Source organism: Nycticebus coucang, chromosome X (assembly GCF_027406575.1).
Source record: "Nycticebus coucang isolate mNycCou1 chromosome X, mNycCou1.pri, whole genome shotgun sequence".
NCBI lineage: Eukaryota > Metazoa > Chordata > Mammalia > Primates > Lorisidae > Nycticebus > Nycticebus coucang.
This window is the reverse complement of record NC_069804.1, coordinates 23,867,542-23,894,245: the sequence shown is the minus strand read 5'-3', so window position 1 is coordinate 23,894,245 and position 26,704 is coordinate 23,867,542. Positions and strand designations below refer to the sequence as shown.

The window sequence follows — 26,704 nt, the reverse complement described above, 5'->3', positions numbered from 1 at the left end:
CTACATTTGCTGGGCTTCCAAGTTCAACCCCTATGCTATATTTTCTCTCCCGTGGAGTTTTTCATTTTGAGCACAGTGAGCTGCCGGCATAGGTTAGCTGCAGTGTGAGTTCCCAGATAGCTCAGTGAATTCATCCATGGAATACCACCACTCAGAATTCTCCATCTGGTTGTCAGAGTGCATTTGCCAAGACTCAAGAACAACAGTGCTGCTCTGAGCATAATTAATGTTTAGACAATAACTGGTCAGCATGTTCAGCTGCTTCTTGAGGTCACTCCTGAGATATGAAAATAGGACCCTGTATTGGCATAAACAGGATGTTTGTTTTCTTTGTGCTCTGTCAGTAGACCATTATCTTGATCATGTAGAAGTTATACCAAATTGCTCAGGTGCAAGTTCAAAAAGGGGGAGGATAAGGCCTTTCCTCGTTTTGTGCTGTTTAAAATAGAAAATTATGGATCTGAAATCCATTTCTGCTCAATATGATTCTTGAGGTAGTATTTTAATAAGTCCTAAAAGAACATTTTAACCATCTTAAAATGGTTCGGTTTTTAGATTATATAGTGTGGCCCATAAATAATTCCTATTTATGAGGTCAAAAGCCAATGCAGTTAATAAATCAATACATAGTTATTGTGGTCCTACTACCTGTCCCCCCCCCCACTTACGGACATAATGGGTGATTCAAAGCTGGGCAGAGCTCTTTACTCAAGTTGTTCATAGTATGCTTCAGGGGTTCACAAATGTTGTATGCATCAGTATCCTCTCTGAAACTTTTCAAAAACAGAGCTGCCTGGGCTCCACCACAGACCTTCTGAATCAAAATCTCAGGGAGTAGACTGGCCTTCTTTATATGTATTTAACAAGATCCTTAGGTGATTTTGATAGTCATCAGTTTCTGAGGCAGCCACGTGGTTGATGTTGTTTTGGTAACAAACTGCTGCAATAGAGAACATCTTAGGAAGTAGGTATAGAGATATATAGGTATATACATATTTATCTTGAAACTCATTGGTCTCATATTTGCATGGATGTTGTCAAAATGTACCTGCAGATAAATACACATCTATTGTATAGAATAATACACATTTTTTTGAGCGTCTCAGATGTATCAGGCTCTGTTAATTCATTCAACAAATACTTGTTAAGAGCCTCTTAGGGGCCAGATACTATTCACCAGAAAAGGAAACGAAAGTCCCTTCCTGCCCCCTGGGAGTTCATAGGGGAACACCAACAATAAAATCAAATGAGATGGGAGACAAGTGCCCTGGGGAGAAGTAAAGTGGGAGGAAGACTCGAGGGAGAAGAAGGGATGAGTCCTTGAGGATGAGAACTTGTGGTGGCTTCAGGAAACTACAGGGAGGCCAGGGACTGGGACACCATAGGAGATGGGCCAGAGAGGCAAGACATGGGCAGAGGTGTGGGTCTTACAGGGGCCCACTGGTGGACTTTGACTTTTATCCTGAGGGATGTAGGAAGGATTCTAAGTTTGGCTGATGGGAACAGGCTGTTGTGAGTGGGCAAGGCAGGGATCAGAATAGTTAGGAGGGCATGGCAGTAATCTGTGGGAAGGATGGTGAAGGGGCTGGCGTGGGAGCAGTGTAGGCAGTGAGAAGGATGTGGCTTCTGGGTGCACTTTCAAGGCAGAGCCTGCTGTTTTGTTGATGGTTTGAATGCATAGTTGTGTGAAGGGACTGCAATAGATGATTTTCCAAGAATGCTGAGTGTGGTCATTGGCTGTGCCTCCTCTTATGAACAGATTTGATTCTGGATGTGGGCCATTATTTGGTTCCAAGAAAATGATCATGTTTTTGTTTTTAAACCACATCTTGTGAGATCACGTGGTATTTGTATTTCTGTGTCTGGCTTATTTCCCTGAACATAATATCCTTCAGCTCCATTCATGTTGCTGCAAATGACAAGATTTCATTCCTTTTTGTGGCTGAATAGTATTCAATTGTATATATATGTCACTCACATGTGGAATCTAAAGAAGCTGATCTCATAGAAGTAGAATTGAGCAGTAGTCACCAGAGCCCAAGTAGGGTAGGGAGTAGGGGAGAAGAAGAGTTTGGTCAGTGGGCACAAAGTTACAGTTAGATAGGAGGAATAAATTCTGGTGTTTTCTTGCACAGTTAGGGTGACTATGATTAACAATATTGTATTATATATTTACAAATATTGAGAAGAGAGGATTTTCAATGTTATTACTACAAAGAAGTGATAAAAATATGAGGTGATGGACTGCTAAATACCATGATTTGATTGTCATACAATGTATACATGTATCAAAACATCATGCTGTATCCTATAAATATGTACAATTATTATGTGTCAATTAAAATTTTTTAAATTTAAAAGCCATAGCTTATATACTTAAAATTAGTGAATTTATTGTGTGTACATAACACTTTAAAGGAAAAACATCTCAAGCAGTTAGGGTAGTTCTGAATGGCTATAGTAAGACCCCCACCAAGATTCTAATTAAACAGGGACTGTACCCACAATGACATTTCTTTCTGACATATAGGAAACCTTAGAAGAGCTGTGTTGGCTAATCAAAAGATAGGCTAATGAATAATATTTATTGTTTAGTTTATTTTAAAATACTTGTATGTAGATCCTTAAAAAATTCTTTCTAAGGCTGATAGTGGATATTAGAATCCCCATTTGAGAGTTCAGGAACCTGAGATCTAGAAAGGCTAAGAGAGGAAGGATGAACTCTGTGAGATGTGACTTTCTCCTCTTAATTATGTGGCCTGATGTATAGGATCTCAGTCCAGGAAGCAGAAGTGTGTGTGTGTGTGTGTGTGTGGAGAGAGAGAGAGAGTGTGTGTGACAGAGTCACACTTGGGTTGCTAAGTACAATGAGCTAGTAAAAGAATTCAAACTGATTGTTCAAACCTTCTCTAATTCAGGTCTCTTGGCTCCTCTCCTCTCTCTCATATCTGTTCATTTGGTCATTTTATTTCTGAATAGTAATTTTCACTGAGAGTGGGTATGGGAAAATAAAAAGATATGAAAGTCATATTAGGTAGAGTGGAGAATGATTTTAATAAAAGCCTCAGTGGAGAATGCAGATGTAATTAGCACTGTAAAATTCTGAATTGCCAGTGGATTTCAGCTTGCTTCACTCTCCCTCTCCTTTGTTTCTGTAAAAAGCTGCGTTCGATTATGCCAATGCCAAGCACCTCGAGAGGCTGTGCTCCTTTTGTCTTGCTGAAGAAGCTATGTCTGCACCAGGGTGGCTGTGAACAGGGCCTGGGCCAGGTAACAGCACTTAATGCATTTGCCTGTTTCAGTTTGCAGTGATGATCTCACCCACAAATTCAAAGGTTTCACTGTGATGAATGAAGCAGAGAGGTATGAAGCTCTCAGACACTGTCGCTATGTGGATGAAGTAATCAGAGATGCTCCATGGACACTCACACCAGAGTTTCTGGAAAAACACAAGGTACTTGTCATTCTCCCACGTTCTGTGAGTAGCAGGATTAGGGAATCTGTTTCTGCAGCCAAGACTGCAGAGAGCCCAAAGACTCTTCCAGTTTCTAAAAAAGAGAACTTCAGGAACCATGACATAGTGTCTCTTGTAGCACTTCTCTTCTGCCCACATCTGGGAACTGGGACCCTCTCACTTCCTCAAGTGTGGATACTGGAGCTAGACCACCCAGGTCCAAATCCTGCCTCTATTGCTTCCTAACTGCAGGCCCTTGAGCAAGATATTTAACCACATTGTACTTATTTATCTCAACTGTAAAATGGGATGATATTAGTATCTTCCTCGTGAGGCCATTTTGAGCATTTAAGGAAATAATCTAAGGAAAGCATTTGGAATACTGGCTGGCTCATAGCAAGAGCTCCAACAGTGTTATTGTCATGATCACCACCATTATTATCTATAGATTCACAGACATCTTTTTTTCACAGAACAAATGAACACATATCTTATCCAGAAGGTCAGGGGTCAGCCTTTAAGGCTATGATTTTGCAACCCTGAGACTCCTACTAACATAAGATTTTTATTAGTTGAAAACATGAGAAATTCTTTTGATCTGCATCAAATTATGTGCTTTGTATCTGCCTACCAGCCCCACATTAGGAGCTATTCTTTCCTTTTATAAGCAGTATAAAAAAAAATAAGATTAAGCTGTTCTAAGAATTTTCTCTTCTATTTTTAAATTCACGATGCAGAAGAGAATAGAGAACACTGATAAATGTGCATGGGTAATAGCGGAGGAGACAATTTCCCAGCAAGAATAAAAAAGAAAGAGGGAAAAGTACAATATGATTTACTTCCAGTAATCACTAACACATTTTTACTAAGCATCTATTGTATTTTCAACATGTGCTAGGCATTATGGTGGATACGAATAATGACGAGATGGCTGTCATTTATTATTTACCATGTGCCCAGCACTGTGCTAAGAACTTTGTTATTTATTAATTTGAGTTGAATTCAGGCTCATGGCTACCCTGAGAAGTAGTTGTTGTTATACATTGAAGAGGAGGAAGAACTAAGATTGAATACTGCAAATATTATTAATAATAATAATAATCATAATAGTGTTTATTGAGTACTTGCTATGTACTAGTTATAATTTTTAAGCACTTTTACATAATTATGTTATTTAATCTAGTGATTCTCAATGTGGGGCAAGTTTCCCCCTAAGGAACATTTGGCAATGTCTAGAGACATTTCTGGTTGTCACAGCTACAAGGGTGCTACTGGCATCTAGTCGGTAAAAGCCAGGGATGCTGCTAAACATCCTCTAATGCACAGGACAGGTCCCTACACCAAAGAATGGTCCAGTTTTGAATGTCACTAGTACTGAGGTAGAGAAATCCTGATTGAATTCTTATGACCAAATTATGAGTTATATAGCTGGTAAGTAGTGGGGCAGGGAATTGTATCCAGCAAATTAAATTACCACTCTAAACTACCTCTCAAGGTAGAGCCATTGTAAAGGGCCTGGAAAGCTAGGCAAGGAGGGTTTACTTGATGTCTTAGGAAATGGATGGAGATTAGCAAGCAAAAGGATAACTGGAAGAAAACTCTAAGGAGGATACCCCCTGCCAGAGCAGGGTGGCTTTGAGAGGAGAGAGCCTATAGTAAGGAAGTCCACACATGTACAAGCATGCACACACACACACACACACACACAGTGGAACCTGTGACTTGTGTGCTATGGCAAATGAAGGAAGTAGGAAAAGAAGGCCAATTCAAGGTTTGGGGTCTAGATAAACTTAAAAAAACAAAGATGCCATTGGTGGTGAGCATCGGTTTTCAAGAGGATGAATTAAATTCAGGACAAGTTGATTTTAAAGTGGTAGCAAGAAGTGATAAAAGAGAAGAGGTCTGCAGTGGGAATTCAGGAAGCCTGGTCAGGTTCCCCAGCAGCCTATACCTGTCATCAAACTACTAGCAAGCTGAGTGACTTTAGGCAAATCTAACAAGTTTTCTAGTTTTAATATCTTATGTCCCAATTGAGGTATTAACATATTCCCTACCCACTTCATGAGGTAGTTATGAGGATCAAATGAGAAAATAGATGAATTCATTTTCACAGTATAAAATACAACCTAGGCTGGGAGTGATGACTCACACCTGTAAACCTAGTACTTTGGGAGGCTGAGGTAGATTACTTGAGGCAGGAAGTTTGAGACTAGCCTGGGCAACATAGCAAGACCCTATCTGTAAAAAAAAAATCTTAAAAGTGGCTTGGTGCCTGTGGCTCAAGTGGCTAAGGCGCCAGCCACATACACCTGAGTTGGCAGGTTCAAATCCAGCCCAGGCTGCCAAATAACAAAGATGGCTGAAACCAAAAAATAGCCAGGCGTTGTGGTGGGCACCTGTAGTCCCAGCTACTTGGGAGGCAGAGGCAGGAGAATCACTTGAGCCCAGGAGTTGGAGGTTGCTGTGAGCTGTGATGCCACAGCACTCTACCCAGGGTGACAGCTTGAGGCTCTGTCTCAAATCTTAAAAGTTTAGCCAGGCATGTGACATGAGCCTTTAGTCCCACCTACTTGGGAGACTGAATCAAGAGGATCACTTGAGCCCTGGAGTTTGAGGCTGCAGTGAGCTATGATCACACCACTGCACTCCAGCCAGCGTGGCAGAGCAAGACCTTGTCTCAAAAAAAGAAAAACTTACCACCTAAGTGTGGATACCTATTTCTACAAATGGGATAGGAAATGGAAATTTGGGTTTCTCATCATAGCAGGAGTGATTAAAATCCAAAGAATGAATTAATTCTTTCAAGGAGAAAGTTTAGAGGCAGAAGACCAAGAAAACCTATTGTCAGAGGTAGGAGAAGGAAAGGGACCAACAAAGAAGAAAACCAAACATTTGCTATTCTCGTTCCCATTAGCTCATGGAAATGGAGACAGCTGGAGATGCCTTGCAGCCAAGGATTTGGATCCATACTATAAATGTAATATGCAATTGCCTTATTTCAAAGAGGTGTTTTGGGATCACCAGTCCCCTTCAAATCCACAGACATGCACATCTATCCCAGTGGTGACATTACTCTTTTCCCTCTTCAACAGATTGACTTCGTGGCTCATGATGACATTCCGTATTCTTCTGCTGGCTCTGATGATGTTTACAAGCATATAAAGGAAGCGGGTGAGGCTTCCCCTGTGTTCACCTCTCCGCTGGGTCACTGTAATCAGGTGTAATAAGAGACATCTGCCCCATGACAGCTGCAGCACATACAACATACATATGGGGAGCTGGAACTTCAGGTGTCTCCCAAGCAGCTTCCACAGGCCTCTGCTGACACGTGCCAAGGCTCAGTCATAGCACAGACACCATGAGGTATTTATGTGTGTATAGGAATTAAACTGAGCAGCAAACTACTCAACTTCAGGTCCAACCCTTGATTTTAGGGGTCATCAGACTAAAATCACAGGACCCTATTGTTCAAAGGGCAGCCACTTTGCCCATTCATAATTAATTCTTTATATTGCAATGATTTTATACTCCCAATAAATTTCCTTCCAGAATATGACAGATAACTGGCTAATTAATATCTGGACTCCTTATCTCCAAAGTCAGTCCTGCCATATTTCCAGTGTCATCCTATTATGCAATAGTAATATTGTCAGGTACCACATGCAGAGGCAAACCCAAAAATGGATCAACATTATAATGACTTGGCTTATTTTTCAGTATCTTACTGTCTATCATGCATCTCATCTATCAACACTATAGGTGTGTCTATGCTTACTTTCCTGCATATGTTAAGCACAGATTCTCTAGTTAGTGAGTTATTGTATGCTTAGGGATTTCAAGAACTCTAATGTACCTCACATTATACTAGAGCTGCTCCCGTTTTTGTTGACACCTGCCATCATAGCCATCTTCCCCACTCCTGGGGACCACTGGAACTCTGCCCAGCTTGCTCCCGCCATTCTCCATTCTCAGACTGCTGCTTTTATAATCTTTTCCTGATACTCAAAGACCTTCAGACTCTTGAGGCAGAGTGGATAGCTCAGGGTCCCTAGCCCAGGCTCCTATTCCTTCCTCAGCATCTTTGTCAGCTCCTGGTAGAACCAATGTTTGCATAGCTCCTGAATGGTATGCTCCCTGCCGCCCAAGGCAACCTGTTCAGGGGTGTGGAATTCGCAGCCTTATGATTTTAAGATTTTTCTTTTATAATCACCAAATGAGACAAGAAAGGCTTGCTGTAGCCCTTTTAGGGAGAGAATTTGTTATGTAAAATTTGGATTTAGTAAAAAGGTCTCACTTAAGGAACAGAAAGGCCACAAGTTTCCTAAAGGGAGCAGATTCCCCATCCCTACTTCCCCCAAGTACATTCATAAGCAAGGAATTGTCTGAGGGAAAATGGGATACAAATATGACAGCCCTTACCCTTGAAAGAGAGCAGAGACAGACATAAATAATTCCACCAAAATGCCATAAGCCTGTGATAGTGTATATACCAGGCATCCTCAAACTTTTTAAATGGGGCCAATTCACTGTCCCTCAGACCGTTGGAGGGCCGGACTATAGTTTAAAAAAAAAAAAACAAACTATGAACAAATTCCTATGCACACTGCACATATCTTATTTTGAAGTAAAAAACAAAACGGGAACAAATACAATTCACACCGCTGCATGTGGCCTGCGGGCCGTAGTTTGAGGACCCCTGGTATATACAGTAGACAGGGAGGTGTGTCCAAAGGTGGGACTATATGAAGGAAGATGGACTACTTGGAGAAAATGAATTGTTTTCATAGTATAGGGTGTGTAGAGGTGAAGGTAGAGATGGAGACTTAACTTTTGTTTGTAACATTGAGCCAGACACTGCTCTGAGGCAGGGGAATTGCTTTGATCAGGTCCCTCATGAAGGAAGGCGTCACTGAGGTGGGGATAGTTACTGGAACTGAATTCAACTAGGAGCCCCCATTTCCACAGCTGACAGAAAAAACACATTGCCATTTGAAATAATTCAAACTCTTTTAGGTTTTCACTTAGAGTGTGTGGAGTGAAGTTTCTGAGGCCTATGTATTGGCCTGCCAGGGGACATGGATGTGGTTTTTGCCGACCTTTAATTGTAGGGTATCGAGACCTGCTCAGCCATCACCACTGCCTACCAGACCCCTACCACAGCCTCTGACACTGAAGTCACTTCCTCCTGTTCCCCAGCCACTCTCCGCTTTGGCCTGTCCTGGCCGCAGCCCTAGTATAGGATTCTGTTCCCTGAAGTAATAATCTTGGCTGCCTTCGTGTTCTTCTACAATGTCCCACCCCTACCCCACACCCACCCCCGTGAATTTTAAAATGTCCTCGATAATCTACTGGAGGGCAAAGGAAACTGGGCAGTGGGAGGATGACATGTCAGGCCCTGTCTGACCTGCCCACCAGGTGGAATGCTCTCCTGAGACCTCTCCATGTTGGCCTCTGTGAGATTATTTCCTCCTAAAGTTCCTGGCACTAAACAAGGTGCCTGGCCCCCTTCTCTGAGCTTTCTAAGGGGGTCTCTTCCCTGCCACTGCCCCTGCCCCTGGGATTTGAACCTGAGTAAGAGAACCTGTTCCTGTTCACTTACTTCTGCTGCTCTCCTCCTGATCCCTCTCTGGGCCCCTTCCCTCAACCCTAGGAGGGGCTTTTCTTCTTCCTGGAGGGCAGGAAACTGCCCCTTGGTTGATTTCATGCCTTCCCACTGCAGGGCTTACAGTCAAACATTCTGTACTCCAAGTCTGCATAGCCTCTGGTTCTTGATAATTCAAGTGACACTTCTGGGATTTCGAACACCCGTTTTGTATTCCCCAAAGCCTGGCTCTTCCCAGTGAAATCCTTGCCTTTTATAACTTTACTTTTTCAAATGAGCCCTAAAACGAGCCTGTCTTGGGTGTCAACAGCTGAACATGGTCTCCTGTATTCTCAGCTACATTGGCCTCCTCCCTCCAGTGATGGAGATCTCAGTGTTAGTGAGAACAGGGCCTTAGGAGAGACATGATCCCTAGAAATGAAAATGACATTGAATCATAGTTCAGAAAATTATTCTGTTGCATAGAATGTACTTATTCCCCCCAAGGATAAGTCTGGGAAGCTCCATGCCACCCCTAGCAGGGCTGATGGTCAGAACTGTACCATCCTCTTACAAGAGCTCCCTCAGGGCTTGGCGCCTATAGTTCAGTGGCTAGGGTGCCAGCCACATACACTGGAGCTGGCGGGTTTGAATCCAGCCTGGACCTGCCAAACAACCATGACAACTACAACCAAAAAAAAAAAAAAAAATCAGGTGGGCATTGTGGTGGGTGCCTATAGTCCCAGCTACTTGGGAGACTGAGGCAAGAGAATCGCTTAAGCCCAAGAGTTTGAGGTTGCTGTGAGCTGTGAAATCACAGCACTCTACTTAGGGTGATATAGTGAGACTCTGTGTCAAAAAAAAAGAGCTCCCTCAAAAGTCAGGAGCTTTGGATAAGAATGGGATGCCTGACATTCTCAAATCCTGATCTTGTTTTTAGGAGTTCTGAGAAAGGAAACCCCACATACTTTAGACTTGGAAGGCTGCTGAGGCACTGAGGAACGTGTTGCTGGGAGAGAGGAAAAGAAACTGGCTAATGCCTCAGTTACATCAAAATGGCTTATGGCATGGGATGATTAACACCTTTTTAAGTCTTTGTAAGATCTGAGCTGTAAGCCAGTTGCTCCTTTCCTAAAACTGCCATAAGGACCTGCTATAGACCAGTGCTTGTCAAGCTTAATGTGCCTATAGATTATCCATGGAATCTTGTTAAAATTCAGATTCATATTCAGTAGTCTGGTGGGGCCAGGGCTTCTGGTCCAGCTGAGTTACCCCCAGGGATAATTGAAACAGTGTTTTCTGAGGAGGGATAGTTCCTCAGCTACCTGGTAGAGTAGGAACAAGCATTTGGTAGTGGGTTTTTTTATAGGTAAGTGGCCTCTAGTGAGCTAAGAATAAGTCGCTCCCCTGATTTTAGGGAGTAAAATGTTGAGTTCCAGTCATTTAGATATAAGAACAGGTCCAACATATCCAGCATCCCTATTATTACGTAACAAAGCAACCCCCAATGTTAATGACTTAAAAGAGCTACTTCATTTTGCTCATGATTTGGTGGGTGGCAGGATTTTAGCAGGGGCTTGGCTGGGTGGTTCTTGCCTGGCATCTCTCAAACAGCTGCTGTCAGATGTTGGTGAGGTTGGGACTCCCAGAAGGTGCAGTTATGTGGCTGGCTTTGGATGTTGGTTGTCATCAGGAAACTCAGTTTTGGTTGTCTCTGGGGCACCCACACATGGCCTGTCCATGTTGCTTGGGTTTTTCACAGAACAGCAGCTGAGAGGGGAGCAAGTGACCTTGAAAGAAGCCACAAGGCTTCTTCTGACCTAGTCTTGGAAGTCACAGTTATAACACATTGTATTTGACACAAGTAAGTCATTGAGGCCAGCCCAGATTCAAGGCGAAGGAAATTGTGGCCATCTTTATTCTGCCACAATTCTCTTTCCAAATTAAATAGTCAGGTGGTGTTTTACTTGCCCTGGGAACACAGGCATAAGACTATGTGTGACTTTTCATGCGCACAAGGACTCTTCCTTATGATCCATTTACCTGGTCTGCTGATTCCTTACCAGGAGGGAGAGTCACAGTAATGATCGGTCCAGGGCCCAAGTAGAGAAGGCCAGAGTTCACTGTGGGAGAAAGATGCTCAGAAATGGCTTGAGCATCCACATTTGGCTTAACACTCTAATCATGGTTTATTATGAAAGTAAAGAATCAAGTTAAATGAAACCAGAGAAATCAAGGGCATGAATTAAAGCTTTACAACATTCTGCTCTGCTTGTCAGAACTACATGTCAAAATGCTGTAGCAAAGCTGGTTGAGAAGATGGAGCTTAAATTAAATAGACTGTAAGGTCCGCATTACTCATCATCATTCTAATATTGCCTACTACTGTTGAAAGTTTCCTTCATTAACATGTGCTTTGCTGCTTCTTAAAATAGCTCCATAACCAAACGCTGCAATTCTAAAAAGCATGATAAAAAAGGTTCTCTGATCATGCTCATTACTGAATATTTTTAGCAGAGCAATAATTAGGATTTGGAGGAAGCCGGGTGCCTCATTATGTCAACAGAGGGCTTGGCTTCTTTCAGAGACCTACCTCCCAACCAGCCAAAGCAAATCTCTCCCCAAGCCCAGATATACTTTCAGTTACTCAAACACTGAGACCTCACCTCTGGCTTCAAAGAAAGGGGGAGCTCATGTCACTAATGTCTAAATGACTTGCTAAAATCTATTAGTAGCTAAAAGATCGTTTCAATTTTTCAGCAGCAGGGTTATGGGTAAAATATCTGTCTGCTGAAAGATGGGAGGATGGATTTCTTGCCAAAAAGCTCCTGCTGCTCCCACCAAGGTGAGAATGTCATCCTAGGCCCCCCAACTTGGGACCACTCAGGGTCCCCCCACCCACCGGAGCCCCTTGCACAACTGGGTCAGTCTCAGTGCTATTTATGTCCATGTGTTTGGGTGTTTGTCCCTTCTGCCTTCCATTTGGTTTTCTGTGTTAGATTCTTTCCTCCTAGAAAGGGATAAAAACAAGTGTTTGGCCTAATGGCAAATCCCAAGTCTGTCCTCTGAGCTACAGAATGTTGGAAGCAGGATGCTTTGTCTCTAACAGCAGTAGTGCCACCCTGCTGCTGGGATTGTGAATGTGTAGATGATGTCAAAAGAAAACTCCAAAGGAATACCCTAGCAAGACAGAAATATTCAGAGAGAACTGGATTTGGAAGGGCACTTACAGATCAATACTCATCTAGTTACTTATTCATTCAACAAATGTTCCCATAGTGCCTGCTTGTCACCAGTGCTGAGAATATAGAAGCGAACAAGAAAGGTGTACTCCCTTCCCTCATGTGGCTTATAGCCAGGTGGGGAAGACAGTTATTGAACAAGTTATTTTAGAAAGATCTTGCAATATGTGAAGGAAAGGAGAGTGACCCATGGAAGGAATAATAAATAGAAAGACTTAGGACTTAGTTTCATTGTTGAGAGATTTTATTGAGGAAGTGACGCTAAACCTAAAACCCAATGGATGACCAAGAGTTACTAGGTAGAGATTGCATCTGTGGCAAAGTGAGGGGAGGAGAGCTTGCATTTTCAGGGTACTGAAGTCCAGTGTGCCGGGGCCAAGGCAGAGATGGCCTTTTGCCCAGCTCCATAGAATACAATGCTGATGTTCCCCCTGTAGTTGTGCAGCACAGGGCCCTTGGTTTCAAAGGACAGCAGAAAGCCACTGAAGGGTTTGAGCAACCTCTGACTTGCCTTCAGTAAGAGCATTCTCTGTGCCTTGCTCTGTGGGTTGAGACAGACAAAATGACATCATTAGAGACTGGTTTTCAGACTGTAGCTGTGATCTTTGAAGAAGATGGTATTGGATTAGGTGCATTAAGGGAACATGTAAGAAGTAGACTGGGAGCTTGGTTGGATTTGGGGAGTGAGAGAGAGGTAAATGGCACAGGTGAGTCCTGGTCATCTTGTCCAGTCACCTCTTTTTCAGACGAGGAGACTTGCCTTCAGAGGGTTTGAGTGACTTCCCTGAGACTGAAAACTGAGAACCCAGTGCCCTTGTCCCTAGGCTCTGCCTATCGTGCTGTCCCATGCCTGATGCGTTTGATTGAGTGGCCCTAATGATATTGAGTAGAAAGATCACAGCTGCCAATAACATGTCATTTATTTCAATTGACAGTACAAATGTGAGCATGAACCCAATTCTTGTCTTTGTTAATATTCATGACCTCTTTATTTATAGTGCTGTATGGGTTGGTTAACACAGATATATCTTTGAAAACTTTGAGAAAGTTCTCTTAGAACTTGGGATCCTCTTTGGTTGTTTATTTTTACTCAGTCCTATATACTTTAATTGAAAGGGCCTTTGAACAGTCAAACCACCACGCAGAGTAGACTGTTCTGAGAAAGATAAAATCGTTTAGCACCCCCATGGGCTGTCTTTCCATCAGAGACAACGAAAGTAGTATACACTTTCTTCTCCTGCTTCAGTATAACAAGACACCGACTTCTTTGGAGAAGAAAAAGAGTTGCCCGATCTAATTCATTGACTCAGTTGTTGTTCTTCATTCACTCAATTTACATTCATTGAGCACCTTCCAGACACAGGAGTACTGAACTGGGTGCTAGGGTTACAAATACAATTAAGGCAATATCTGTGCTTTCAAAATGTTCACTCTACATGGAGGCAGATATTTAAAATACATTTCTTGATGGAAGACAAGTTATGTCCTAAACATTGTGGATTTTGCCTAGTGATGTCAGAAAATATTTCCCAGAGGCACAACCTTAAATCTGGACCTTGTGGGATGAGGAGGCACTGTGCAGGTGATGTGGGCAGGGACAAGGTCTCCAGGGAAGAAAGGAAGGGCTCAGCATGAGCAAGCACCAGGAGCCTGGCACATGTGTGGTGCATCCTGGGAATAGTCTGGGATGGTGAACACATAGTGTTTGTGATAGGGAGGAACGTACTGGAGTGAGGCTGGAGGAGTCAGCTAGGGCCAGACATGAAGGCCTCATTGGTACACCCCAGAGCTCCAACTTTGTCCTGGAAAGGAGGGTCATTAAAGTAAATGGGTCAACTGAGGCAATCGTAACTTTTCCTTTTTCTCTCTTCTTTCCTACCTGCACAGGGATGTTTATTCCAACTCAGAGAACAGAAGGCATCTCAACTTCGGACATCATCACCAGAATTGTCCGTGACTATGATGTTTATGCTCGACGCAACCTCCAGAGAGGGTACACAGCCAAGGAACTAAATGTCAGCTTTATAAATGTAAGTGTGCCACCACACACCCTCTCAGGCAACCACATTATACCACCACTGCTTCTGTTTTTTGAGTGCTTACTATGTGCTATGCAGTGTTCTTCAATGTTTTGCATTTATTGTCTCATTTAATCCATATAGCAACCCAATGATGTATATTATCCCCATTTTATTTTTTATTTATTTATTTATTTATTTATTTATTTATTTAAGACAGAGTCTCACTATGTTGCCCTCGGTAGAGTGCCATGGCGTCACAGCTCACAGCAACCTCAAACTCTTGGGTTGAAGCGATTCTCTTGCCTCAGCCTCCCAAGAGCTGAGACTACAGGCACCTGCCACAACACCCCACTATTTTTTGTTGCAGTTGTCATTGTTTTTTAACTGGCCTGGGCTGGGTTTGAACCTCCCAGCCTCGGTGTATGTGGCTGGTGCCGTAATCACAGTGCTACGGGAGCTGAGCTTATTATCCCCATTTTATAGATGAGGAAACCAATGACCAAAGAGGTATCACAAGTTAATTAAATAATACAAATAAATGAACTTCACATTTTATAAAGGAGCTGCTTCTCTTCCTGCCCCTGCCTCAACCTCCCTCTTTAGAGTTTTTAGACTTGGTTAAAGGGTTTCTGGGAGATCTTACCCTTGTGAAAGACAAGAATTATCTTCTGCTCAAAGGGTAGGAAGGAGGACAGAGGCAATGGAAAGCTAAACCCAGAGAAAACTTTCTTGTCTTAACATTTTTTTGATTAAGGTCTTACAGATGCTCATTAGAAACCTTAACAGCCTTTTTTTATTGTCCAAAAAAATTATAGCTGCTTAAATAAAGTCTAAAGTCTTTGGCTTCCTTCTAGAGTGCTACCGTATTGTTCCCACAGAGCTGCTGTTAGTTTAATAATAGAGCAATTGTTAAAACAATCTTTAAAACAAGCAAAACAAGATGGTAAAAAGCAAAGAAGGGAGCCCAGTTGCTGGAGGTGACGTTAGTGATTCCAGACAACTGTATTTGTCTGGCCTCTGAGGGGCTGATGTCTTTGATTAAAACAAGAACCCTCCATCCATACAGAATTCCAATCCCCCAAAATAGATACTATATTTCCAAAGCATAATTTGTCTTTAAAACTAGATACTTAAGAATTATAAATAGCCATAATTATCCAGCAGATCCCCTAATTCATCATTGCTACCTTCAAAATTGGAGGGGGTTCATTAATTGTAAATCAGTGATTATTAATTGTCCTCATGAGTGACGTGTTGGAAAGTCCAGGCTCTGTGGCTTCATACAAGCTGGACAACAAAATGGAAAATGCCGGGTTCGAGTGGCACCAGAACAAGTGACTGAACATAATTCAGTCAAAGTGATTATTTGGTATCTTATAGGGAATAAAGCCCTGGTTATTTCAATAAATTAAACTGTCTGTTCTTTTAAATTGAATTCAGTCAACCATCCAAGCATGTCGAGCCATTTCCAAAACTTATTGCTCATTCTCTTTAAACAGCCTTTAGATAAGCCACTTAGCTCAAGGAACCGTGTAGACAGTGCTGATATGCTCGCTGCCTTCCTGTGACCACAATTATGGCTGCAACTCCGAGATGAAATTGAATGTGTTGGATAGGCATATAGATGAATCATGGAACCACAGAGATGGCAGGGTCCTGATTGGAGTCAGTCAGCCAGTGTGAGTCCCTTGATTTGGGCATGAGGAAAACAGCCCAGAGAAGGGACCTGGCTAAGGTCCTTCAGTGAGGGAGAGGTGCAGGCAGCTGCAGCCTTCTGAGCTTATGACTCCCAGTCCAGTGCTCATCCTACTATTCTATGCTGCCCTGAGAGCTTTATGTAGTAACTATTTCTGTGCAGAATGAACGAGGAGGAGGGGGGAGAATAATATAAAGCCAATAACTAAAAACAAAAGAGCTCATGTGCCCATCTTGGATTATTTCATTTAATCCTTACAATAAGCCTATGAGGGTGGGTATAAATACTATGTCTAACATAGAGATGAGGAAACAGAGGCCCAGAGAAGTTGAACAGCTCACCTGAGGTTACATGGTAAGTCGTGAAAGACAGAGTGACTTCCCATAGCACAGTGTAACAGATAGCTCGGGGACAGTACAGGAATCTCATACCACACCCCAAGACTACAGTAAGGTTTGGAAGGTCTAGGTCAGGGAATCCTGACCCAGTTTTGCAGTCTTCCAGGTTTTTTTCCTCAAAAAATTTAGAAATGCAAAATTAACTTTAGTCTCACACAGTAAAGGAAATGATAAGCCTATTTCCACTCTGGGAGAAAACATCTGATTTCGTGGGGGAAGACCTTTTGTCTCATGTTATATTTGTAGTTTTGATACCATTGTCACCAGGTAACACAGGTAAATGCCCGTGCCACTTAATACTAATGAAACAGCAAACACGCATTGAGCGTTTACTAAATGTCAGGTTTTGTGCCAAGCACAGTGTGTGCATTATCTTTTTTTATAATAATTTTTATTTCAAAACATTAGGGGCTACAAGTGTTCTTGTTACATGGGTGAATTGTATAATTCTGAAGTCAGGGCTTTCAGTGTGCCTGTCACCAGAATAGTGTACATTGTAACCATAGGTAAGTGTTTATCCCTCACTCTCCTACTCTTTCCCCTTCTTAGTTTCCCATGTCCTTTACACCACTTTGACTGTGTGTACCCACCATTTAGCTCCCACTTATTAGTGAAAACATGAGGTGTGTGTTTTTCCATTCCTGAGATACTTCACTTAGGCTAATGTTCTCCAGTTCCATCCAAGTTGCTGCAAATGATATTATTTCATTTCTTTTTATGGTTCAGTAGCATTCCATGTATATTTACATAACATGTTTTCTTTATCCATCACCAATTGATGGGCATTTAGGTTGCTTCCATATCTTTGTACTTTCTGAATTGTGCTGTGATAAACATTTAGATACTGATGTCTTTTTGATATAATGACTTCTTTTCCTTTGGGTACATACCTAGCAGTGGGATTGTGGAATCTACTTTTATTTCTTGTAGGACTCTCCATACTGTTTTCCCTAGAGGTTGTACTAGTTTACGTTCCCACTAACAGTGTAACAATTTTCCTTTTTCACCACATCCATGCCAATATCTATTGGTTTTTAATTATTTTTTTTTTTTTTTGTAGAGACAGAGTCTCACTGTACCGCCCTCAGGTAGAGTGCCGTGGCGTCACACGGCTCCCAGCAACCTCTAACTCTTGGGCTTACGCGATTCTCTTGCCTCAGCCTCCTGAGCAGCTGGGACTACAGGCGCCCGCCACAACGCCTGGCTATTTTTTGGTTGCAGTTTGGCCGGGGCTGGGTTTGAACCCGCCACCCTCAGCATATGGGGCTGGCGCCCTACTCACTGAGCCACAGGCGCCGCCCTGGTTTTTAATTTTTTAATAATGGCCATTGTGATAGGGGCTAGGTGGTACACCTTCTTTTGTTTGTTTTTTGAGACAGAGTCTCATTCTGTTGCCCAGGCTAGAGTACAGTGGCACAATCATAGCTCATTGCAGCCTCAAAATCCTAGGCTCAAGCTTGATCCTTCCGCCTTAGACTCCAGAGTAGCTGGGACTATAGGCACACATCCCTAGGCCTAGCAAATTTTTAATTGTTTTGTAGATCTGGGGTCTTGCTACCTTGCTATGTTGTTCCAGCTATTCTTGAACTCCTAACCTCAAGCAACCATCCCACCTCAGCCCCCAGAGTGCTGGGAACATGGGTATGAGCCTTGTCCCACCTATGTACCTTTTCCTATCTTATTGTCACAGCAACCCTTTGAGGTAGGGATGATTATCATCCCCATTTAACAGATGAAAAAACTGAGATTTACCAGTAATGCATGACTTTCCCAGTACATGATGGCTTCCAGGCACATAGCTACCTCATTGCTGTAGAAAAACTGTAAGAAGGAAAAAAAATCCAACTCAAGAGAATCTAGCAGACAAAAGTTTCCTTCCTCATGAAGGAAAATGATGCAATTTAATTGCCTTAGTGAAAAATATCATGACAGTGAAAATTTTAGTTTGTGTATAACATGTGGTTTCTAAGACCTAGTCAGTGACCCACTTACTTCAAGCAATATTGGTTTTAACAGTGTCCCAGGTAAACAGAGGACACAGCCTCTGAGTGGCTGTTCTGTGCGCAAGTCATACTTCTGTTTATGTCTCAGCAGAACTGAGTAGGGATGTTTGCTCAGTATCTACCCATACAAAAGGACAATTGTATATTTTTGTTCTTTACTTAATAAGTACATTCAACTCGTAGACATTTAAAAGCAAGAAAATATTAAACCTACTTATAATTCCCTTTACATATCCAAATGGATTAATGACAAGTGACTTATCTTATAAGAAATGTGCCTTCCCATCAACTTAGCCCTTGGGAAGCAGTAATATCCTGATTCTTTAGGTGAGGAACAAATGCAAGTTGAAATAAATGTGACCATTAGTATGAATGATTGATCTCTCTCATGCTCTCTTGAGTAAATCTGCCTCTTTCTCTTATAAATTTCAACCAGGAAAAGAAGTATCGTTTCCAGAACCAGGTAGACAAGATGAAGGAAAAAGTCAAGAATGTGGAAGAAAGATCAAAGGAATTTGTGAACAGGGTAGAAGAAAAGAGTCATGATCTAATTCAAAAGTGGGAAGAGAAGTCAAGGGAATTCATTGGCAACTTTCTAGAACTGTTTGGACCTGATGGAGCATGGGTATGTAATTATTTCACTTGGCCCCACAATGATGGGTGTTTTCAGTTTATCCTCTTTTTGTGGAGCCACTGAAGGGTGCCCCTTATCTCAGTCCACTATGTGGTCTCTGCTTTGGATATTAGCCTGAAAGACTTCAAGTCCACATCATTTCCTTATTCTGCTTTACCCGTCAATATAGTACCCAATAGCACCTAAAGCCAGGTCTGGTGTCTGTTTCTATTTCTTGTCCAGAGCTTGGGAGCCATTTGGTAATTGAGTGTCTATTACTGCAGAGGTTCCATCAATGTGGAATTACTGATTCCGGTCTCCCAGTTGGAGATGATGTAAACTTTGGCAGTAAAAGTAAAGTGAGTCAGTGGCAGCACAGAGCTCGTGTTGTGAGACAAGGTCAATGGGCTCTTGGACCAACTGCTGGCATTTATATTTTGGGGAGAAGAATCAAAAGAAATGTAGCTGCCTTGGTCATCTTTTATTGTCAAGAACTCGGTTCTTACACTGCTTGGAAGAGAGAAAGAAGAGATAAGCTTTTGCCCGACATCTATGCCTTTCACACCACGATTTTCCCTTTTTTTATGGCAAGTGTTGGAGTAAGGTACGAAAGTCTTAGGGGACTATAGCCAGGATCTGAATCTTAAAACTGAGAGAGAGAATGTAGCAGGTTTCCCTGCCTAAATTCTGTATACCATTCTGAATGATAACTATGGAAAGGGAGAAGAAAATTCTGAAAACTACCTTATACTCCATTGGTATTCAATGTTCTTCCTGAGTAAATAACCAGTACTGTCAGAAGAGTTGATGAGGGTTCTATGAAAGAGATACTTTTAAAGCCCACTTCCCTTTTAAAACAAAAAGAAATTATTCCACTTGATTTCCCTGGTTTTAAGTAGCCTAGACTTCCTATTATGATATGTGAAGTCTCTAACAAAATCTACTTTGACTTAATTATTTTACTTATGGGTTGTCACTGCTGTCTCTGTTCATTTGAGCTCCTTCATTATAGGATTATCTAAAAGTAAAATACTCAATAATAGAAAAAGAACAACATTTGGGAAGTTGGAACAGATGCTTTGCTTGAAGCCTAGCAACCTCTAAGTGATTATAGAGGTGGATATTGTAGGACAACCCTGTCCTATCAGCTGAGTCTGAGAAGGGTGGTAGGTTTGTAAGGGCTGCATGAGTCAATGACTTCTAGAAAGAGCTGGCAAGAGAGGATGAGCAGGGGCTGGCTCCTTTTCATTTTTTGCAGGTCTATTAAATTTTTCAGCTCAGATAATTTAATTCACAGGAAATTTATTAGTGTTCTTGCCTTTGCTTGACTCTGTGGAAGAACACACAGATAGATAAGTACAGACCCTGTTCTCTGGTCTCCGTGACATAAAGTATTAAATTTCCTATTTAATCTAGTGCATATTTTAATAGTTCACATTTTTACAACTAATTTGCAGGCTTTAAGGAAACAGCTAGTGGTTTTTAATGAAACCATGTAGGCATTCATTTGCTTACAGGGATTCAGAAATGTGTCTCTGTTGAGAAGCTTTGGTATTGTCACCTGTGGGGTGGATGTTTTCTCCATTTGGAGTGAGCAAAGGCAGGGAAATAATATAATTTCATAGACCCTTGTGGTTTCAGGCTCCCAGGGAAAGAGAAATAGTAGCAGGAATTATTCTTGAGAAGTCTGGTGACAGCGAGCTGAGGTGATTTTTAAGAAATAAAACCCAGTTTAGAGACTGGAGGTATTTCCTTTTGAAACTTGCTATTAGTGTCAAAACTGTTATTAACATTAATTTACCGTATCAGCCAGACTTAGACATTACTTTTTTTCTGTTGACATTAAAAGTACAGGAATAGTTACAAGGATGTTAAACCCCAAGATAAGTAATTTGCTTTTCATGAATATGCTATTATTGTAATAATTCTTTATTTGTGAATTTGAGACTGGAACTCTTTTCTTAAGATAGAGAATCTGCTTTACCAGCAAATACAGTAATTATACAAACAACCCAAACTTGGAAGGGCATAAAACAGAAGGAAGTAAGGTACAAAATTTGGCATAACAAGATTGATATGTAGCATAATATATATCTTACAGTGGGCATTCCATAAGTGTTTCCAGATTGAATGAATGTGTGAGGAAGACCTATTCATAGAACCTTCTAGGATCTGCCAAGGATATGATGCACGCGTGTCTTATCTCCCCATCCTTAACCTTTTCTTGCTTATGGTGATACATATAGGGGTTGATCACAACTTCGTGTTTGGTGGATCAAATTCAGTTGACAGATTTGGTTTGCTTGGCCCTCAACAATGTTTGAAGATTTCTTTTAGGGAGGGCATGAACTCTTTTGTTTGCCATGACCATGCCATATCCCCCTATCCCCCAACATGAACCACAATTTTATGGTGCCCACCTCGCCCCAGGGAATATTTAAATTTGAATATTATACTTGTGGTATAGTCTTTAAGTCTCCCCAAGTGACATCGTGTTCGATAGCTAGGACTATGATATAAAATCTAAACCCATACACTCCATCTGTGTCTGAGTAGAAAGTGACAATGATGATGATCCAGAAGAAGATGATGAGGATGATATTGCCTATAAGGTGTGCAGCAAGTTGAACTCTCCTTTCAATGTCCTTTCACATCTATTCTACCCATTTTAACCACACAAGATGGCAGTATTGTAGCCATTTAATAAAGAAACAAAGGCCTAAAAAAATCAAGAAACTTTCCCATGGTCTCCCAGGAATTTGGAGGTGCTGGGAAGGAGCCTGGGGCCAAGTCTTTTTCTCCTAGCCAACCCTTCATCCTTCACAATAGGATGTTCATGGGATGCAGTCATTTTGCTTCACTCTCTTTTGGTCACAGTATGGCACTGTGGAGAAACTGAGGTCTACCACCCCCCACCCCTTGTGACACAGCCAGTTGCCAGGCCATCTAGACTCAGGAAAGGCCCTGTCATCCCTTTCTCTACTCTACTGCTATCTCTAGGTTTCGTCAGCAAGCAGAAAGTGTGATGTCTGTTGCTCTATTAGTTCTCTATTGGTGTGTAAAAAATTACCTCAACACTTAGTGTCTTAAAACAATAGACACTTATTATCTCACACAGTTTCTGAGGGTCAAGAATTAGGAAGCAGCTCAGCTGGCTGGTTCTGAGTCAGGGTCCCGAAAGAAGTTACAGTCAAGGTGTCAGCTAGAGCTACAGTCATCAGGGCTTCCATGCTCACTCATGTGGCTGTTGAAGTTAACATGGCTGTTGACTGGGTACCCCAGTTCCTCACCACATGGGCTTCTCCACAAGGCTGCCTGAGTATCCTCATAATATGGTAGTTGGCCGTCTCCCGAATGAGTGACTGAGAGTGACTAAGACAAAAGCTGCAGTCTTTTATAACCTAATATCAGAAGTGACATACCATCATTGCTACCATCTTCTCTTGGTCAAATAGACTAACCCCAACATCTTGTGGGAGGACACTACACAAGAATGTGAATAGCAGGAGGGTGAGGCCAGAGGGAGCTATCTTGGAAGCTGCCTATCACAACAGCTTTTGAGAATCTAAAGCAAGCAATCTACTTGTAAGTTGCTATTGTGAGACAAGGTAGCGAACATTAGAGGCCATGTTTGCTTGCCAGCATAATTTTGCAGCCCCAATAACTCCATTACAAAATGCAGCTCCCCAAAAGAATGCCTTAAAGATAATAAACAAAATAGAGCACACACCATTCCACATCTCTTGCCCAAGACACTATATTCCTTAGAAAGTTAAATAACCCTGGTCTTTGCCTTTTCTCATACATAAGATAATGCCTGCCAAGGTTACCAATTATGCCCCTACAAACTGTAATTAGATTTACCCCCAAGCTTTGTTGTAATTTTTTTGCACATACTAAATATTCACTGCCTGTATAAAACCTGTAAACTAAAACGCTATGTTAGAGTAGTCTGACAAAAACTCTCTAAAAGATTCTCCCAGGCTATAATCTTCAGTAAGATAAATAAAACTAACATTGACTCTTTAAAAGTCTAATTTTTCTTTAGTTGACACTATAATAGATTATCTGTTCCCACTTGGTCTAATTGGTGGATTATCAGAGCCCAAGTTGTTTTTCAATCTTGTCACTCTCCTTATTTAACTACTTTGCTGGATTCTTCTAACTAGGCTTGACTCTTACGCAGAAAGTAGACTGTAACCTATAGAGGCTCAGTGTTACCTTTATTCAGAGGGTGTGTCTCTGAAAGACAAACTGTCTGAAGGGAAGGGCTTTAAAGGAGCTTAATTTTGAGTCGTTGTTGCCATGTTGGAGGTGATGCTGTTCATCTCCAAAATGGCCAGCATTATCCAGGGTCAAGGAGCCTGGGTCAGGGGATGTTAGTTCTGCTCAGAGTTTGGTTTCACTTTTCTAGTGAAACTTTGTTACTTTGGTTTGAAGTGTTTGAATTCCCAGAGTAGACATATTCTACTTAAACATTAGCACCCCAACCATATCTGTTTTTTTTAAACATTATTTTTATTTTGAACAACTTGTTGCTTTTGCTTTCTGTCTGTATGAGTTTCGCCACTCTAGGGACCATATGGTAGTTGTCCTTTTGTGGCTAGCTTATTTTCTTAGCATGAAGTCTTCAAGGCTCATCCCTGTTGTAGCATGTGTCAGAATTTCTTCCATTGATGGACATTTGGGTTGTTGCCACCTTTGGCAGTTGTGAGTAATCCTGTTATGAACACTGGTGCTATGAACATATCTGTTCTAGTCTCTGCTTTCAATTCTTTTGGGTAAATACAGACAAGTGGAATTACTGAATCATATGGTAATTCTATGTTTATTTATTTATTTTGAGGAACTACTGTTTTCCACAGTGACTACACTATTTTACATTCCCAACAGCAATGCATGAGGGTTCCAATTTCTCCACAACATTGCTAACACTTATTATTTTCTAGGTTTTCTTTAAAATGATAGTCATCCTAATTTTCTGCACTGTTTTGATTTTGGGAAAAGAGCTATGAAATGTAGTTTGTGGATCTGAATTAGATTTCCCACCTGAGACTTTGTGACAGCTTAAAAAAAAATTATCTTAAATAATTAAATTAAATAAAGGCACAAGTAAAATGTAAGTAAACATGAAAAACTTCTTATTATGAAAGTGGCTAATTATGAGAGAGGTGATTATGAACAGGGGTCATTTCCTAGTTGGGTGGCCTCTGGCAAGTTCCTTTGCCTCTCAAGACCTTAGCCCTAACATCTGTAAGTGAGCAAAGTACCTACTAGGGCTGTTGGGAGAAATTGGTTTATGCTTTAAACTCCTCAGAATAGTGCCTGGCACTTAGGTCAGTGTCAAGCACTGTATAAGGGTTAGATGTTGTTGTTTATCAATTTGGCCAGAACTAAAACATGGGCCCTTCTCTCTCCTTGAGTTTTGTCTTGCTTACCAGAGGTCCAAACCAGATCATACTAGGATATTTTTTTCATTTCTTTTTGACAGATATGCCAGAATATATCTGAAATACTGAAACCTTTAAAGGCATTTGTCAAGACATTTACTGCCTCACTAGATGTTAAGTACTTCTTAAAAGGGAAAACTTTGTAGGAGGGAAACAGAAAATTACTTTCATATGGTCAGAACTATAAATGGGATTATTTTCTTGGGGAAAAACTTTTAAATGGAAACCTCTTAATACAATAAGAGACTGAATTTAAATACCTTTTCTCTTTGAAAATGCCATGCCGTGATCTTCGTTATTTATTGTATTTCAAAAGTGCTTTTCTTCCCAGGAAGCTCATTACAAACTGTCTCCTGACCAGATTTAATTCAGCTCCTATGTATGCAGGGCAACCACCCTTCAAAATGCACCAGCAATAGATAAGGGCCCCACAACTGGAGGCCAGGAGTTGTTTTGCATGGATATTGCATTTGATGAAGTGTGACACCATTGTTTATCATTAAGGATTCAAATTCTTTCATTCCTTCAGGCAGAATAGTCTCACTTATGAGCTTGATTCAAACTAAAGGAGAGAAGTTGTAGATTTCTAAGGAAGTGGGCTTCTAATGGAAATGCTGACAATCCATTAACAGCAGGAGGGCTAATGGCTGCCATGAAAAACATACTTAAAGATTATAGTAATAAAAACACATACTTTAAAGTGCCTGCTAGAAGTTCAAGAGTTTCTTTTTTTTTTAAAATATTGCTGTTAATAATAGGCTATCCAATCCTTTTGGCATTTGATTTTGTCTCATAAATGGGCTTAAACTAAGATAATGTTGTACTGCACTCTTTTTTTTTTTTTCCGTTGATTGGGGAGGGAGGTTGGTTGTCTTTTGGCAGAGTTATCAGTGCCCTTAATGGAAGGAAAATAATTAGTGTATTTGTAGATATCTGGAATTTTAAATCTGGAAAGGATCTTAGTGATCAGCAACTCATCTCTTGTATCTGCTAGGCAGCGGTTCTCAACCAATGGATTGTGACTCCTTTATAATAATGAAACTACATCATGGCATTAGGAAGGTTGAGAACCACTGTGCTAGAGGAAACTTGGGGCTCTAAAAAATAATGGGGCTGGAGCTTAGGAAGGAAGAATGAGTGCCCAGGAGAGAATTGATGACGTGCCTGTGGCCTTCATATTTTCTCCTGTGAGAACACCTGCTATTCTGCCTATCTCCTTGCTTGGGTTACCTGAGTTCTCTTTCTTTCTTCCTAATATAATGGAGGTTTTTAGTGATAAAAGCAATATATATTCATTAGAGAACTATTAGAAACTAGAGAAGAGACTACAAACCACCTGCAGCCTCATCACCCAGAGAAGTCACTGTTCAGATTTGGGGGTATCACCCCCATCTGTTTTCCATCTACATGTGTATATTTTCCTTCCACAAAATTGAGATCATGGGGCCAGGCATGGTAGCTCACACCTGTAATCGTAGCACTCTGGGAGGCCAAAGCAGGTAGTTTGCTTGAACTCCCAGCCTGAGCAAAAGAGTCTCATCTCTAAAAATAAAAAAAAAAACTAGCCAGGTATGGTGGCAGGTGCCTGTAGTCCCAGTTATTGAGCAGCCTGAGGCAAGAGGATCACTTGAGCCCAGGTGTTTGAGATTTCTGTGAGCCATGATGCCATGGCACTGTACTGAGGGTGAGGAGGGAAGACTCTCAGAAAAAAAAAAAAAAAAGATAAAACAAATTAAGATCATGAAGAATATGCTGTTCTCAAATCACTTTGACTTTGTAATCGCTCATGAATATTTTCTCAAATGACAAGATATTCTTAAAAACTTGATCTGATCAGCTGCTTAGTATATTAACTTGGGGGTGTACAAGATCTCCCTAACCTATTTAGGAAGTTTGCAGTTTTATCTGTTATGACACTGAATTGAATATCCATATACCAATAAATATGTACTTTCATCTCTGATTATCTGCTCAGGAAATAAAAGTTTTAAAATCTATTACCAAATTACCTGTTAGGAAGATGTTACTATTTTATCCTCACATCAATAGTAATGTGAATTACTTTTCCTGAGCCCTCACCAGTCACTATATATTTTTTAAAGTTATTAATCTGATATATAAAAAAGATCTCATTTCAATCATTTGCATTTCTTTGATTACTACTCATCTTGAACTTTTTTTATAGTTCATTTATGGATTTCTCTTGTGACTTGCCATATGCCCATTTTTCTATTAAAGCTTTTACC

The 26,704-nt window shown here is 41.1% G+C and overlaps 1 protein-coding gene across 2 annotated transcripts in view; it reads left to right on the top strand.

The window, feature by feature from the left end:
* PCYT1B (phosphate cytidylyltransferase 1B, choline) overlaps window positions 1-26,704 on the top strand; it is a 117,357-nt gene that overhangs the window by 85,001 nt on the left and 5,652 nt on the right. For both annotated transcript variants that reach the window (XM_053579791.1, XM_053579790.1), the window contains exons 4-7: window positions 3,303-3,454; window positions 6,547-6,625; window positions 14,165-14,307; window positions 18,832-19,020. In XM_053579791.1, coding sequence (XP_053435766.1) covers window positions 3,303-3,454; window positions 6,547-6,625; window positions 14,165-14,307; window positions 18,832-19,020 — 563 coding nt within the window. The remainder of the gene's footprint in view (window positions 1-3,302; window positions 3,455-6,546; window positions 6,626-14,164; window positions 14,308-18,831; window positions 19,021-26,704) is intronic.